At 38.9% G+C, this 16,087-nt stretch overlaps 1 protein-coding gene across 1 annotated transcript; it reads right to left on the bottom strand.

Annotated features, from left to right (window-relative positions):
* Positions 1-1,470: 1,470 nt before the first annotated feature.
* On the bottom strand, positions 1,471-5,408 carry RB195_006971 (uncharacterized protein; the record flags this gene model as incomplete). The annotated part of the gene is made up of 5 exons (XM_013450671.2): positions 1,471-1,578; positions 2,690-2,782; positions 2,865-2,933; positions 3,086-3,157; positions 5,349-5,408. 5 exons carry the CDS (start codon positions 5,406-5,408, stop codon positions 1,471-1,473), a joined length of 402 nt encoding a protein of 133 aa, XP_013306125.1.
* Positions 5,409-16,087: the final 10,679 nt, after the last annotated feature.

Below are 16,087 nucleotides of genomic sequence, written 5' to 3' on the forward strand. Positions count from 1 at the left end.
TCACGTAGTTGGCCAAAATGGTGGAAATGATATGAATGACTACTGATAAAGATGAAATTTGAGAAGACGAAGTAAACATTGCAGGATACTATCAACAATGAAAAAATTGAACTGATTTGTCTTGTTTACCTGCAGAGTTTTCTTATCTTTGAAGATTGTCTTCAAAGATTAGAAGTCTACAAGTTATTACATTTAAATCAATATTACCATCATATTAATATTATGATTTACAGAAAATTTAGCAAAGCACTAAAACAACGTCACTGGGAGTATCGATAGTTGCGAGAAGAAGTAGAAGCTAGACTGTTTACCGTTCGGAAATTTCTATCCTAAGAATATTTATCGAAATATCGAACGTGTAGAGAGAAGTATTTTGGCAGTGGAGATCCCTTATCGAAAGATGCCCGATGAATAATGAAAACGAACTCAGAACGAGTTCTTTCTCATAGATTTACATCGTTTGCAACACTTGTTGTGGAAATTTCGGAAATATTTGCCTCTTCCGAAGCGGACGAAAATTCATTTACGTTACCGGGGAATCGGTTTTCGGGTTTAATCACAATGAGTCTCTATTGCTCACCATTTTATGCGCAATAGTTCACGACAATCTCAATTATTTATTTATTTATTTATTTATTTATACTATTACCCTCAAAGGCGTGCCCAGATTAAGTGGAGTTTAAATTATTAACATCTTAAATAATTCAGAATGAAAGAGGATGTTCAGATGGGAGTTTGTTCTCTAATTAAATTTACGTATTGTTCGAAATCTTTTAGAAAGTGATTGTGGATTATCAAAAGAATTTTCCTCCTTCTCACGTAGCTATTTGATTATTATTTTTATTTAATTATTATTATTGTCTATTTATTATTCTCAATTATTTAATAATTTATTTATTTAATTTCTTAGAGATTTCTGATCATGTCATATAAATTTTGACCTCTTGACCAAATAAATGAATGAAAATCTTTAGTAAAATGACCTCAAACCCTCAGCCGTTGATAGTGCAAGAATAAACATAGTAGAAAAAACGGATAAGCGTAGTTAATTACGGTAATTCTCGTTCTGAACTAGGCGAAACGGGCAGCGACGCAGGAAACGAGGAAACAGAGGCGAATGGATGGCGAGATATGCGGTTATCTTTCCCGATGTGATTGGAATTCAACAACAACGTATGGAAAAACGATCGGTTCCGCTAGCCATGCTGTGTGCTGATAGCTCCGATCGCTCGCACGAATCGATCGATAACTAGGAGAGAGGGCAATGGTCAATTAGATGTGTATGTGTGCGGATAGCTGATGAACTGAAACGGATCGTAAGGTGACCTTACGCTTCGCGTGAGTAATCACCTCTCTAACGTACGTACAAACCGTCATAATTATACTTTATTCTTTAAATTTTACAATTAAATCCCTTCGAAATGGAAATACTCTTCTTTTTTTTGTGGATCACATCATGAACAGCCAACTTCACTGACGAACGTATTCTCGACGGCACACCACATTTCCTGACTCCAACGTCGTGATCAGGCGATCGTTCTCCACCCAACGAGTGATCGTTGACGGCTTGTCATCGCTCTGTAAACTGCTGCACTTCATATCGTTCTTTTTACACAACCATTAACATTTTTATTACTGATACAATTTTTTCCCATGAATATTTGGATGTTAACCTGTTTGTTAGAACTCCTGAAAATTTTAAGTAATCTTAGATAAGTCGTAAGACATCTAAAATCAAAGATCAAACTTGAAATGAAAAGTTGGATATGCACAGTTTGTTGTGCTCATCGAAGATTATTTGCACTCGACAAAATCAAAGATTTAAAGGCATCACCCCACGAATCTGGAGTGGTACGGATTTCCGGTGGAGTATTCGTACACGGGGTAGTAGATTATGGAGAGGGGGTGATTCCGTCCATTTCTTCCTAGTTGCCGTAAAAAACGGCCCGGAAGATGGGGCGCGTGCGCAAGGCTGGCGCGCTCCAATCGAACTCCTTGTAGAAAATAGTGAGTCGGAACACCCGTAGCCGTATCTTCCGGGCCGTTTTTTATGGCAATTAGGAAGAAATAGATGGAATCACCTCCCTCGCCTTAATCTACGATCCCGTATGCGAATACTCCACCTGAAATCCGTACCACCTCAGATTCGTGGGCTGATGCCTTTAATTAGGTCCTTTGTTGGTTGGTGTTGAACATCAGGATAGTTTTATATATCCCTGTTTTTATTTTATTTTTAGTTATTTATTTATTTTATACTTATATCCATACATTTTTATATATCTATTGTAGGAAGAAATCACTAAAAGGAAATTGTAGCGGAGCAGAGTTGTTGTTGAATAAATGTTGCTGTAAAGCATTATTACACTGACTTACTTCCGCTAGTGCCAAATTCTACAGTACTACGACAAAAACTAACACAATGCCCTCATCAAAGTTAAAATATGAATTTATTGAACTGTGATGAATTTAACGAGCTCATACGGTAGGTGTGAAGTCCAATATGGCTAGTTTACACATACCGTATTACCTCAACAAATCTAATTTAACTTAAATAACATCATACTCAACATATAAATAATATATTCAATAACATCATATATTTTGCACATTTAGCGCATAGAAACGCATAACATTTTTCCTTAAAATATTTGTTTCCATAAAGTGTTCTAGAAACTGTTGCAGAACTCACCTTGATAGGTGTCTGCTTGTGAACGAGTTTTCCATCTACGAGGACAATCTTAGCCTTGAACTTTCGACCGTCAGGAGTTGTCTCTTCGAATTCCTGGAAAGCAGAAGACCTTCGGCATCAAGAAGATCCATCGGAATAACACAAAATTCCAAAACTCGCTTGGAAGCGAACTTACCTCTCCGAGTTTAAACTCAAGGGTAGAGTTTTTGAAGGTTGACGTTTGCTGGAAGATCCACTTGTCTCCCTGAAAAATGCGCCAAGTAAAAATAAATACAACACGACTAGGAATAGGTTTGCTAGTACGCAATTGCAATATTCTTTAATTTTAATGCTATAATTTCATATTAAACGTACGTACGATTTAAAAAAAAAAGTAGCCTAAGACTTCCCACTCACCTCCTTCTTAACCTCAAGGTTGACCTTAAGATGAGCTGCAGCGGTACGGGTGATGAGGCCAACTCCAACTTCCTGAAAGAGGACAACTTGTGTTCCACTTGAAACCTCTGATCTGGATGGTTTGGGAAAAAAAATGAATAAAGATGATCTGTGCTGCTTTTGCAGTAGATTCAACGGAAAGAATCTACTACAAAAGCATACATATTTATGATTCAAATGTGCTATTTTTACAACTTATGCTAAATGCAGGTCATTCTGTTTTCTTAAGTTGTATTAGGTGAAGTAGCTGTTTCGTTATATGTCTTTAGTGAAGGATATCTGACGATTTAAACATCCCATCGGCTCATACTACATGGCGATTTCAAAGTGACATCATTACGCTTCAACAAAAGTTCTTTCGATCTCGTGTTTGGTGGAGCCAGTTGTATGTTGCAGCGCTCCAAAATAGAGGCAAGGAAGACTTGCATTTTTCAGTACCACTACGACCAGGGTGAAAAGGCAGAGCAAGCGGCAAAAAAAAATATTGTGTTGTTCATGGACTTAATATAGTATCAAATCCGACAGCAAGGCGGTGGTTTCAGTGATTCCGATCCAGTAACATGGACGTCGAAGATGAGGCACGCTCTGGTAGGCCAATCGTCAAAAATGTCGATAAAATCATCGAAATCGTGAAGTTGTAGGGCCATGTTAGCACCTATTCTCTTGCTAGGAGCTGAGCATTGGTCGGAAAACCGCTTGAATTCATTCGCATGAAGTCCGTTTCAAGAAGAAGCTCAATGTAACGCTCAGAACGTTTTACTCTATCTAATATATGTCGTTTGCATTCACGATCTCCTGGGCTACATAGATTTACCAGAACGACTCGCTACAGGTCATCCATCAGATGTCACCTTTGTGGACGTCTTAGACATGTTTCCAATCTTATCTTTTTTAAAGTTTCCCAAAAGTGAATGGAAAGGCAGTGGACTAATAGGTTCTTATTACTAGGTCTTTGGAGCTACCTCACTTTCCAATCAGAGTTGGATAAATATAGAAATTTCTCAAAAAATCAGTGGTAGAATTACTTGTTCAAAATCAAGTAGAAGTTTTCACCTAGCAAACCATTTAGCGTTGAACAATTTCCTTTTTTTTCTTGTTCATAAAAAATAGGAATCTAAAATTGCTCTGCTTTTTTTCTTTGCTAACTTCCACGCTTCCCAGTGTGGGCAGTCTATTTCTCCCCGAACGTATTTCGACCAAAACGACTTGATTTATCCTCTAAAATTGACTCTATCACATTCCATCTCAACGAAGCCTCCACTACCAACACTTTGCTGTTCCTGGCACACTTCCTTCTTCAGATCGGACGGGCGTAGCGTAGTGGTAGAAGGTTTTGCTATGACTGCACAATCGACCGCACCTAGTGCCAGCCAAGTCTCGCATGCCTTGTGGTTGACGAATTTGTGAATTGGTGACAGAATCGTTGGTGAGAATAAAAATATTCCCGTGATCCATCGGTTAGCCGGAAACTGAGGAGGGAAAAGGGAGTGTATAATACAGAGAAAGGGCGTAAGTGCGTCGGAAGCGTCGCGTTCACAGTGTTGAACATATCCGGCACCACAACTTTGCACGTAGTTTCCTCATAGAGTGAATATCGCATAGAATAGAAATGTGAAGTCGAAAAATACGTGTGCGTTTTCTCTTTGCATCACGTCAAATGACATTTAACCCTCCTTTTTTGGGTTTGTTTGAATTTCATTCAATAAACGTTCTGTTGTTTCAATTCAATTCAATAAACGTTCTAAATGTTTGAATACTAAGATCACATTAAGATCTTAGTGGGTCTTTTTCGTCGATCATAGTTCTAAGTTCATTCCATTTGGTGGAAAAATTTTGAAGCGAAGTCTGCCGAGATTCGTGTTCGCAAATAACTTCAAAAATAATGGCTGAACATCGAGAAATCTTTACGCTACTTGATTTATTTTACACATACTTCTCGCTACTTACTTTCTCTTACTATTAAAAACGGTCAGAGAAATTTCTCTTAAATAACGTTCAGAGAAATTTCTCTTAGACTTTTACAAGTCTGAAAACCAACGAAAATGCTATGGGAAGCTTAACAACATGAGGAGAACTCGCACTTCTGAAATAATTTCTCTGCGTTTTCGAGTTTGAATTAAAAGAATAGATCCCCGCTGAAACTTTGACTCAAAACTCAAATTTAGACGACATTATAGACTCCGTATTGACTAACGGCAACCAGTCCCAAAGAAGAAAACCTTACCTTCATGTACTCGTCGAAGTTTTCGCTTTTGTCCAAAACCCATTTTCCTTCGAAGCTCATCTTTCTGTGAAAAAAAAAACGTTCTTTCAAAATAATAATTACATAGTGGTAAAAGGCGTTCACGAACGACTAACAACTGCATTTAAAAAAACGGGACGAGCAGAGAGTTGCGAAAAAGATCGCATAACGGCGATATGCCCGACCTGACCTAATTATGATTAGCCGAAGGTCGCATAGAAGAGAGTATTTTTGGGAATTCCAAAGCGCCGGAGTATAGACCACGAGTATATAATTTTGAAGATTCACTCATATGAGGGTTTCGCATAGGAGTCAACAAGCGTAAACGAGAAACTAATGGCTCAAAAATTTGCGCTGAAATTGAGGCGAATTAGGTAACCTTATCCGATTTTTCCATGTTCATGACACTTAAGATTTACACTCATTTAGTTAAATGCTCTCGCCTCTACATTTTCTTTAATGATCTCTGATTTGTACTTGAGATTTCCACATAGCTTTATCTCAACTAGTGTAGAAATATATATGGATTCTTTTAGTTTTATTGTTTTTATTTGAATATTCATTTATTCGGCGAAGTTTCTAGAAACTACCCGTAGAATTACAGGGAATTTCTACCATCCTCTGAAAGTTATCTACAGGATTTTGAGCTAGAATCAGGGAAATTTTTGACTTTTCGAAGGATATTTCAATAAAAGACATAATTCATTTTATTTATTTAAGATATAATCTAATTTAAAATACACACATATCTTATTATATATTTTTATCATATATTATATATTTTATCATATATTTTTTACATACATTTTTTATTATACATATATACATGATATGACATTTTTTGATGGTTACTTCTTTTATTATAGAAATTTACATACTAGATATGTTTATTTTCCTTATATTCTACAATTATAATTAATTTTTATTTACTTGCTAATCACTATTATTATCAAATTATTGCTTAATTCTGCTAAGAAATAAGAAATGTGTTTGTTCTCTTCTATATACTATATTTTTCTGCAATTTATTACTAACATCCTTAAGAAAAAATACTTTTTTTCCGGGAAATTTAAGGAACATCTAGAGTGGCGTAGCATCGGAGATCACAAATCAAAGTAACGTTGCGATTAGCGAGAGAGCGGACCGATCAAACACGCGATGCCCATAACGTTTCCCGTTATCGTGGTCACGCCTTAAATACAGTTTCCAGAAATCAACGCGTCAGCACCGCGCTAACTATCAGTAGCGATGACAGGCTAGTGAACTTTGCAGGCGCGGTCAATCAGACTACAACGGGAGTCGGCCGAGACATAAAAGTCAACGCTTCTAATAATCACACGAGGAGAAAAAAAACTGCCTCGCTTCTGCAGAAGCGCTGGATCGGCATGTGTCCATCCAATGTTTCTGCAGAAATATGAAAAAAAAGAGAGCAACAATATTTCTTCGACAAAATTCCTGAATTGATCTTGTGATAGCTTAGAATTGCTAATTCTTCGACAAAAGGCAAAAATGACGCGGATCCGCGTAGTCTCGAGAACAAGGTCAATTTTTGAATTCTAGTAGTTTGTGTCCTAGAATTTGGAAAATCCTTAGGAAAGTCATTTATACCTTCAAACGTTGGAACGTTTTCTGCTTACGTGCCTACAAAGTTTTCAGTTCAAACGTCAAGCTAATAAACATTCCATCTAAAAAATTTCATAGGTACAAAAGTAGAAAATATGGACAGAACTATGCCGAAGTTCCAAGACACGAGAATGTTTGAACTCTTCCGTGGAACTTTTTCTCACCGCGGCCCCAAATATCACTCAAAAAAGTTGCCATGAACGAATATTGGGCGGAATATAAAGAGATCAGCCGGAGAAATTTCGGGAATAAGCAGTCCAGCGATACAAGTCTGGCACTTTTTTCATTAGGAGGAGGCAATATTTCGCTGCATGAAACGGAAAAAGAGACTCTATACTCTGTTTTGGGGCACCCCACATTTGATATTTGCTCAGGTCACATTATTGCGACAACACTGAAAGGGAGTCCAACACCCGTGTTATCGTAATAATGTGTCAGTGTTGTCGCAATAATGTGACCGGAGCAGATATCAAATGCAAACCCTCGACGATATATACGTATTTGTTTAATTCGGTAATTGATCACATGGATGGGTGTAGCGAAGTCGGTGAGTGGTTCGCCTGTAGCTGCATGATCGATCGTAAGTTCGAATCTGCCCTAGCGCCAGCCAAGCGCCTGTCATCCCTCCATGGTCGATTAATATCACTGGTACCAAACTACTGGTACCATTGCAAGGCTGCCCGCAGAGTTCAGAGCCGTGCGGGTGCGCGGCTTGACGGCTCTACGGTTTCGGTTGTTATTGACTATTCAAAACAGTGCGCTCAATAACCACCAAAACCGCAGAGCCACCAAACCGGGAGAACGGTAAAGAGGGTCCCGGTGGATTCTCCGCGAATACCTCCGAGACATTACGTGTCCACCGAATATGCCGCTGGATACGCGAGCATACTTCGATGAGGTCACGCTCCAGTCGTTCATGGAAATCCAGACAACTGTCTTAGATGCTCTTCTGGGCATAGAGGTGCAAAGGACTACATAGGCATAAAAAAACTTGTGAAAAAGAATGTTGTGAGTTGTCGAAATTATAGAATAAATTAAAAAGACTGTAGTCGAAAATACATATCATTTTATGGGGTTTTGAAGTAAGAGGAGGGGAGCGACTTTTGTATAGATTTTACCATTTTCAGGAAGTCTAGAAATCCTATCACATTAACTATTTCTCATATAAGGGGTCAGAGATACAGAGGGTCCATCTGTCCGGGAATAAACTAGGGTACAAAAAAAAAACCTGGGACTTGCAGGATAACGATAGTCAACATTCCCATTACTTTTGAAAATTGGAATGTTCCGTTTTTAACGAAATTTTTCATACTTAATTCGGAACTTTGGAACGTTCGCACCTTTCTCTCTTATTTCATCTGAGGATTTTTCTTGCTTCTGGAACAACGTTGAGGTCACCTCATATCACAAAATTCCAGTGGATGTTTCTCATTCTCCACAACGATTTTGTAGCTTGTGAACCGAGCCGGTGATGCAGAGTATGTTCAGCGGTAACCGCGCAGAGTTAGGTATTTAGGTAGTAGGTATAAATCCATCACTTTATCCACATTATTTTTCAACTGAGCTCTTTTTTTTTTGATAACTTCAACTATCCGCAGAAGAATCTATAGTGTCTGCTACAAACCTAGCCGATTTACTTTTATTACTTTGCTGATGGGTATTTCCGTTTGGGTTCCTATACTTTGGAAGTTTGAGAGTACGTCCTATTTTTTTTTGAAAGTATTAGTTGCAGAAAATAAGGAGGATTTTAGCAGTGGGGTGTGGTGCAGTCGGTTAGAAGTTCGTTGTAGCCACACGGTCGAGGGTTCGAAACCGCTCTAGTGCAAACCAAGCCCTTCATCTCTCCGGTCGATAAATTGGTACCAGACTTGTCTGGGAGAATAAAAACACTGGCTTAATCATCGGCTGGCCGCCGCAAGTCATTGGGCGCCGTCATGGCGGCCAACACGCTTTCCAAAAAACCTCAACCATTGTGAATTCCAGTAAAACGCATTGGCGCATCCCAAGTGGACTGATACGCCAGTGACTTTACTCATGAGGTTTGAGGAAAGTAATTGCCGTTGGTTTGCCTCAGTACATTTTCTAGAAGCGAAAGAAGAAGAAGAAGAGAAAGGTTGTTTGTAAAGGTTTCGACAAGGTTTTTGACAAAGCAGACCATAATAATCGAAATGTTCGACTTTCAATGAACATTGGCATAGTCAGATGTTGTTTTGATTTTCTATGAGCTGTACACAAAATTGATGATTGATTCTTTTGGCTAACGTTTCGGCAGCTAAACAAGTTGTGGAGAGATTCGGTATTTCACATTGTCAATTGAATCGCTCATTTCAGGCTTTGAAGAAAGAGAGACAGTTGCCGAACCGTTAAACAATAAAATCAATCTCATGTACAACCCATAGGAAAATCAATACGACAAGTCATAGTAGACTATCTTTGAAATGGCTTTGTTTATCTCCCAGTGTGAAATTCATTTTAGGAGTGATAAAGTACCAAGTACGCGCTAAATATTTCTAAAACTAAAAAAAGAAGAACAGCTGCGAAACGCTTCGCAGCGCGTTGGCCAAGTCTATTTTTAGCGGAAATCAATATTAGAACTGGTTGGAACGTTTCTGAAATTGGTACAGTTGAGTTAGAACGACATGATGCTTGGTGCAGTTACGTGATTGACCGGAGCTAGCGATTGGTAGCGAAGTGAGACCATTACGAACGCAGCAATGAGTAGTACTAGCAAGGGTCCCATCTCGATTTCAACCGCTACGCTTTACCGCAGCGCTCCGAGCGCGGCCTAAAGCGTAGCGATTAGGATCGAGGTGGGACCATCGGGAACTGGGGCGATGAATGTGCCAGCAAAGACCCCATCTCGATCCCAAGCTCCACCGCACCGCTCCATGCGCAGCAGCTTACTCATATCATCACCAAGCTTGATGCCGTTTTGACGCGACTATATGGAAGTTCTGATGAGGAACAACGTTTCAGTGGTTGACTATGACAAGAGACGGAGTTTTGCAGAAAACTTTGCATTTCTTGTGATTCGGATTACATTTACGCAAATGACGACTCAAACAAGGCAGTGCAGATCACGTTAGCTGGAGTTCTGTAACGCCTAGCCAACGAGAGCAACGTTTCGGCCTCATCACAATATCAGATGAGGAGACGGATCCACCGCGATAAGACGAGCAAGAAATGGGAGTGGTCTCATGCCAATGACTGACTAAAACCGAACGCTGAATCGAGGGAACAAGTGACGCTCCGCGCATGGTGGAAGTGATGGAGATTGACAGGGGCGCAGAGTCCTTGTCATACAGTTAATGGCATCATCCCACGAATTTGAGGTGGTACGTATTTTAGGTGGAGTATTCGTATACGGGATAGGAGATTATGGAGATGGGAGCGATTCCGTCCATTTCTTCCTAATTGCCGTAAAAAAAAACGGTCCGGATGATGCGGCGTGCGTACACGGCTGGCGCGCTCCAATCACACTCCTTATAGAAAATAGTGCACAGGAACGCTCGAAGCCGTATCTTCCGGCCCGTTTTCTACGGCATTTAGGAAGAAATGAACGGGATCACCCCACTCTTCATAATCTACGATCCTGTATACGAATACTGCACCTGAAATCCGTACCACCTCAGATTCGTGTGGTGATGCCTCTAATACGGATCTCCGCGCCAAAGAATTAAGCAGCCCCATGGATGAGGCACCGCACCATCAAGAAATGAATACAAAAACAACGAAATTTCTTCATTCAGAACCATTCAGAATAAGATCGAGGATTGCTCTGCCTCATTCGCCATACAGCCGGCACCTGACACCCTCAGATTTCCACTTGCTTCAGTCGATACAGAACTTAGCGGACAGGAAAAAATCGCAAAATTATGCAATTGTATTATATTAAAATCGAGCAGATTTCTTACAGGGATAGCGTTTTGCATTGAATTGCTGCATTTCTGCCTTCTATCGAAAGGAGGATAACTTTCCAAAGAAAATAATACTCACACAGAACAATGACAGAAGTACGAATTTATTGACTAGAGTCGAGTACAGATTTTAAGGTGCAACACAAATAATCTGTAACGAATTGATGAATCAGGGAGAACCGGTTCGGATTTATTCTATGAACGTTACAGAACTGAAAATGTTCATGGAAAGATTTATGAAGTGCGGAGTGTGGAAAATAGGTTCATCATTAGTGTAATGTCAGCAAAACTTACGAATTACGGTAGTTTATGGTCCGGAGCCCAAGCTGCTTGAGCCGCATACGGTGCAAAAAACATTATACCTTTTCATGTAACCTCCTCATCGACAAATACAAAGGTAAAAAAATTCAAGACATTTTTCCATCTCCTGAATAACGAAAGCCAAAAATAAACTTTATTATAACTATTATATTTAATTACAGCATTTTGTCATACTTTATTTCATTATTAGTTATACGTTCTAAAATCTTATCAAAAAAATGAACCACTTGTCACTCTGCCAAATTTGGAATTATTATTATATTCTATTAAATCATTTCATTATTATTTTACTATATTTTATTGTATTATTCATATTATTATGTTTTAAAATCTTGGAACTGGAAGGCAAAGGATAAAGGTTAAAACGCTCGCCCGTAGGTCCAATCTCTTCGGAACGCACCTCTTCGCCTACGGCAATTTCAACTGTCGACCGTGAAGAATCTGTTTAATGTTGCTCTGAACTCGCTCCAGATTCGAAAACGTCATCAAAAAATGGAATCTCACAAAATCGTCGCATCTTACAGATTGTGGTAAATTTTCACCTTTCAAAGGGTTTCAAAACATCGAAGATATACTTGGAGTTATCTTAGGCTGGTCAAGTTAATTAAAGCTACACTTTTCAGAGTTTTTTATTCTTTCATGTTGTATTCTTTTCTGATTCCGATGTCTAAGACTGAGTTTTGTTGATAAGGTTGTGTTCAGCTCAGTGGATTTCTTCCACTAATGGTCGCCTTTTGCCATCTTCCTCCGAGATTTCGCCGATTAGACTCCGTCTAAACTCACGCCCATCCGGAAATCCCTTGGTTTTCTCATAACCTTATCTGCGGAAGCATCGTAAACTTAAGAGTTGCTGGACAGACGATTAATGGATGTTTGTGGTCTGCCACAGCTTCGAACTGTTGCTGTAGTCGGACCACTGACAAGGGTATCCGAAAAGGCACTACTCCGTCTCCAGCTTGGTCGCGAGGTGGTCTCCAGTATGCAGTAATAACGCACCTTGCGCTGGGACTCACCGCTTTCAGCGATGACTTGTCTGTGCAGCAGGACCTCCAAAATATTCTTATGTTTCCTTATCGGTTCACTGTGCTATGAAAAGTGGTGAAAATAAAAATTAATAGCGATAGAAAAGTTGTAGAAACAAAAGGGAATTAGAAAATTACAAATTGAAGCCGACTACGCAGTTTTTGCGGAGTAATAACATCAAAGAACAAACAAACACAGATTCATAAATCAGAGGGAGAAAATGAGAAGGGAAAAAGAGAGGAGAAGAAAGTTTTGGGCGGAGCTGGAATGAGCTCGATCAGGTGCAACCAAGCAAACGGGAATTATTTTGGCGTCTTCAGACCATTGGACCTAAAGACATTAAAAAATCTGCTCAATTACTTTTTCGATGCTACTAATCTATCATCATAGAATCAAAACAGGCAATTTTTGAGAAAAACAAAAAAAATGATGAGAGCGTTTTCAGGAATCGTCTAACGTTCTTTTAAAAAAATCCCACAGTTTTCTTCCCGAAAATCCATAAAATGACGTCAGCGAAAGTCTTCTGGATCTTATCAAATGAACAAACTATTAAAGTCAGCGTCTTGCAATAACAGGGCAGAGCCGTCGCTCAAACAGTCTTTCTCGGATGGATAAAAATAGATAGATAATGGCTAATAGCACATAATTGAAGGTGTTTTTTTCGCGATATGCACAGTGGCATAGTTTGCAGCCCTTAATCACATTTTTATGATAACAAAAATTCAACTATTTTAAATGAATATTTACAAACTAACAGGTGAAGAGTGATTGATTGCAAAAAAGGTTATTCCAATGCTCTCAGCGAATCATTTGCTGATAATGTTAATTTGTATAAACCGTTTAATTCACGTGAATCAGAGCTGTGCGTATAAGTGTTCAGCAACTGCACGAAAGGTTACCAGGACAACTTCACATCCGATGGATCGAACAAGTCGAAATTCAACCAGCATCCATCAGTCCAGAGTTGATAAACTGGTGCTGGATTTGTATAGAGGGATAAATACGGTGATTTGATCCATCGCGTGACCCTTATAAAACAATTCCTTTGACCACATACGTACAAATTCAAAAACTTCTGTGAGTCGTGGATTAATGTCGATAAATGGAAAAAAAATTCTTCATCAGCTTCATTGGAACTCCTTAGCAGAATCTAAGGAGATTCTGCTAAAAAGTACTAAAAATTCCAACTTTTCTTATCCATGAAATATTTTAGGTACAACCCAAGGAGAAGATGGATTTCTCAATTTCCGGATTCAAGCTGTAATCCAGCTAATTTACTCGCCAATCGTTCAATTGCAGTGCTTATTGTTTTTAAAGCCAATTTTCTGCGATAATTGCGATGGGACTTGCTGTTTGCACCGGTTTTTCGTTTCTTTTCATTTTTTTTTCACTTTTTATATTGAAACCAATAAATCAATGCTCGATTATTAATATTTGATTTTAGTGCCAATAATCTTACAAAAGCAACTGTTCAATGTTACATGACACCTGTGCAATAATTTTTTTTGGATTCATTTATTCTTTCAAAAGTGGAATATCCGGACTGACTCATCGATTAGTAGTTGGAAAGAGGTTTTCGAAGAAATTAACAGTAAATCTGTTGATTGGGTGTGCTACGTATGGCCAAACAGCACGATTGCGACATTAATGTCAAATGTGAAAGAGAAGGTAGAGGTGTAATGGAAAAATGTAGAACCTGGTATGATTCACGATTCACTGTAGAACATATTTTCTACAGTGAAACGCTAAAATCGTGCTCGTTTCCGGTTTCTGAATCGGCGGTGCCATCCGAAACTCACCTCATTCTGTTATTTCTACCAACTATCGTTTTTTTTATCGTCGGGATCTCAGAGACTATTGTCAGCGAGGACCGCTCTGACTAGTCTGAACACATCAACGATAACAACTCGCAACAATGGTTTACCAGCTAGTGCGATAAAATACGATAAAATAACGCCCGCGTCAGCAAATTGATAACCTGACCGATAACGGATTGGAACTTTGCTTCTTAGTCTATGTTCAGTGAATTTTGTTTACTGTAGGTTTGAAGGTAGAGCGAAGATTAGAAGTCCAGAATCTTCCAACTCGTTTCTGGTTGGACCCTTTGAATTACGCTTTAGGTTTCAATACTTACTATTTAGATTTTCCAAGGAGTTATAGTTCAATATTATTTACCGAAACACTGAAAGTACTTTAATCAATTCGAATATTAAATAGGATACCTTAAAGGGGATTTTGTGTAATGGCTGAACCATTATTACGCATCAGAATCCAAGTCTCATTTAACCCTCCAAATATTTAAGGTAATATTACTAAAAAAAAAAAAAATAAAAAAAAAAAAAAAAAAAAAAAAGTAAAGGGAAAATTAAACAGGACCAAAATATTTTGAAAAGGCAAAAGGCAACAAACGCTCCAGCTTAGGAATCAGTGGTTGAAAACTTTGAATCTCGCATCAGACTTCGACTATTTTAATCTTCCAAGTATTTATAGTTCAGTTATAATGAGCAAAATACTGGTATATTTTAATCCAGATATTTGAGTTTAAATTAACTTTTGTAAAGTTTCTTAATATCCGTTGTGTCGCCAACGCAAGAGAAAGGTAAATAGGACTAGAATATCCTAAAGCAGGCGAAAAGCAACAAGTCGCTGCAGATTACGAATCAATGGAGAAAAATCTAGAGTTTGGAGAAAAAAAGAAAAAGTCACGAAAAAAAAAGAAAAAAAAAAGAAAAATTACAACTTTGTGGTGAATCGCACGTTATGGTATTTTATAATCATAACCCGCAATGAGGGAATGCTAAAAATGAGCAGCAGCAAAATTTTTGCTTACTTCTGCGATGAGATTCGAAGGAAAATTATAGGAAAAAGGGAATTAGAAACTCAAATTACCATCATAATCACATAATCACGATAGTTGATGATTAAAGGCATCACCCCACGAATCTGAGGTTGTACGGATTTCAGGAGTGGAGTGTTCTTATAGATTATGAAGAGGAGCGTGATTCCGTCCATTCCTTCCTAATTGCCGTAAAGAACGGCCCGGAAGATGCGGTGCCGCACAGGGCTGGCGCGCTCCAACCGAACTCCTTGTAGAAAATAGTGCGCCGGAACGCTCGAAGCCGCATCTTCCGGGCCGTTTTTTACGGTAATTAGAAAGAAATGAATCACCCTCCTCCCCATAATCTACGATCCCGTATACGAATACTCCACCGGAAATCCGTACCACTCCAAATTCGTGGGGTGATGCCTTTAAGGGACCGGTTTTCTCTTCTAAAAATCATGGTCCACAATGATTTCTAAAATGCAGATATGCAATCACTCATGGGGAAATTGAGTAATAAAAGAAATAATTTGCCTAAGTGACATAAAATTAGGTGAATATTGACAATTCTGTAATGAAGAGAAACTTGTTGCTCGATAACTGCAGGAATCAGAACTGTTGTTGACTTGGATGGCAGCATCGCGACCGATGCAGGACATCATTTTCTCGGCTGGGTAGAAAACTTTCTGTCGGCTGCAGTTTTTTTATAGCAATGATTTATTTAAGATCAAATGGTCAAAAAGAACTGTGCCAACAATTGCGCGATTAAGAAGCGAAGTCGAATCGGAAAGAACTGAGTCACGATGCGGTGATTGCGTTCGAAATGGTGTAGTGGAATGGGACCCTCACTATGCTCAGAGCCGACGAGGATCCCTTCATCACCGATCAGTTGCACTGGACGTCAGGTCGTTTTGACGACTATAACCCTCCCTCGGAATTTTGAACTTCAGTTTCTGAACAGTGCTGCTGAACTGTGGAAAAATGCTGAAGACATCACGGTAGCAAAATTACGGATG

This window comes from Necator americanus, chromosome I, assembly GCF_031761385.1.
Source record: "Necator americanus strain Aroian chromosome I, whole genome shotgun sequence".
Lineage (NCBI taxonomy): Eukaryota > Metazoa > Nematoda > Chromadorea > Rhabditida > Ancylostomatidae > Necator > Necator americanus.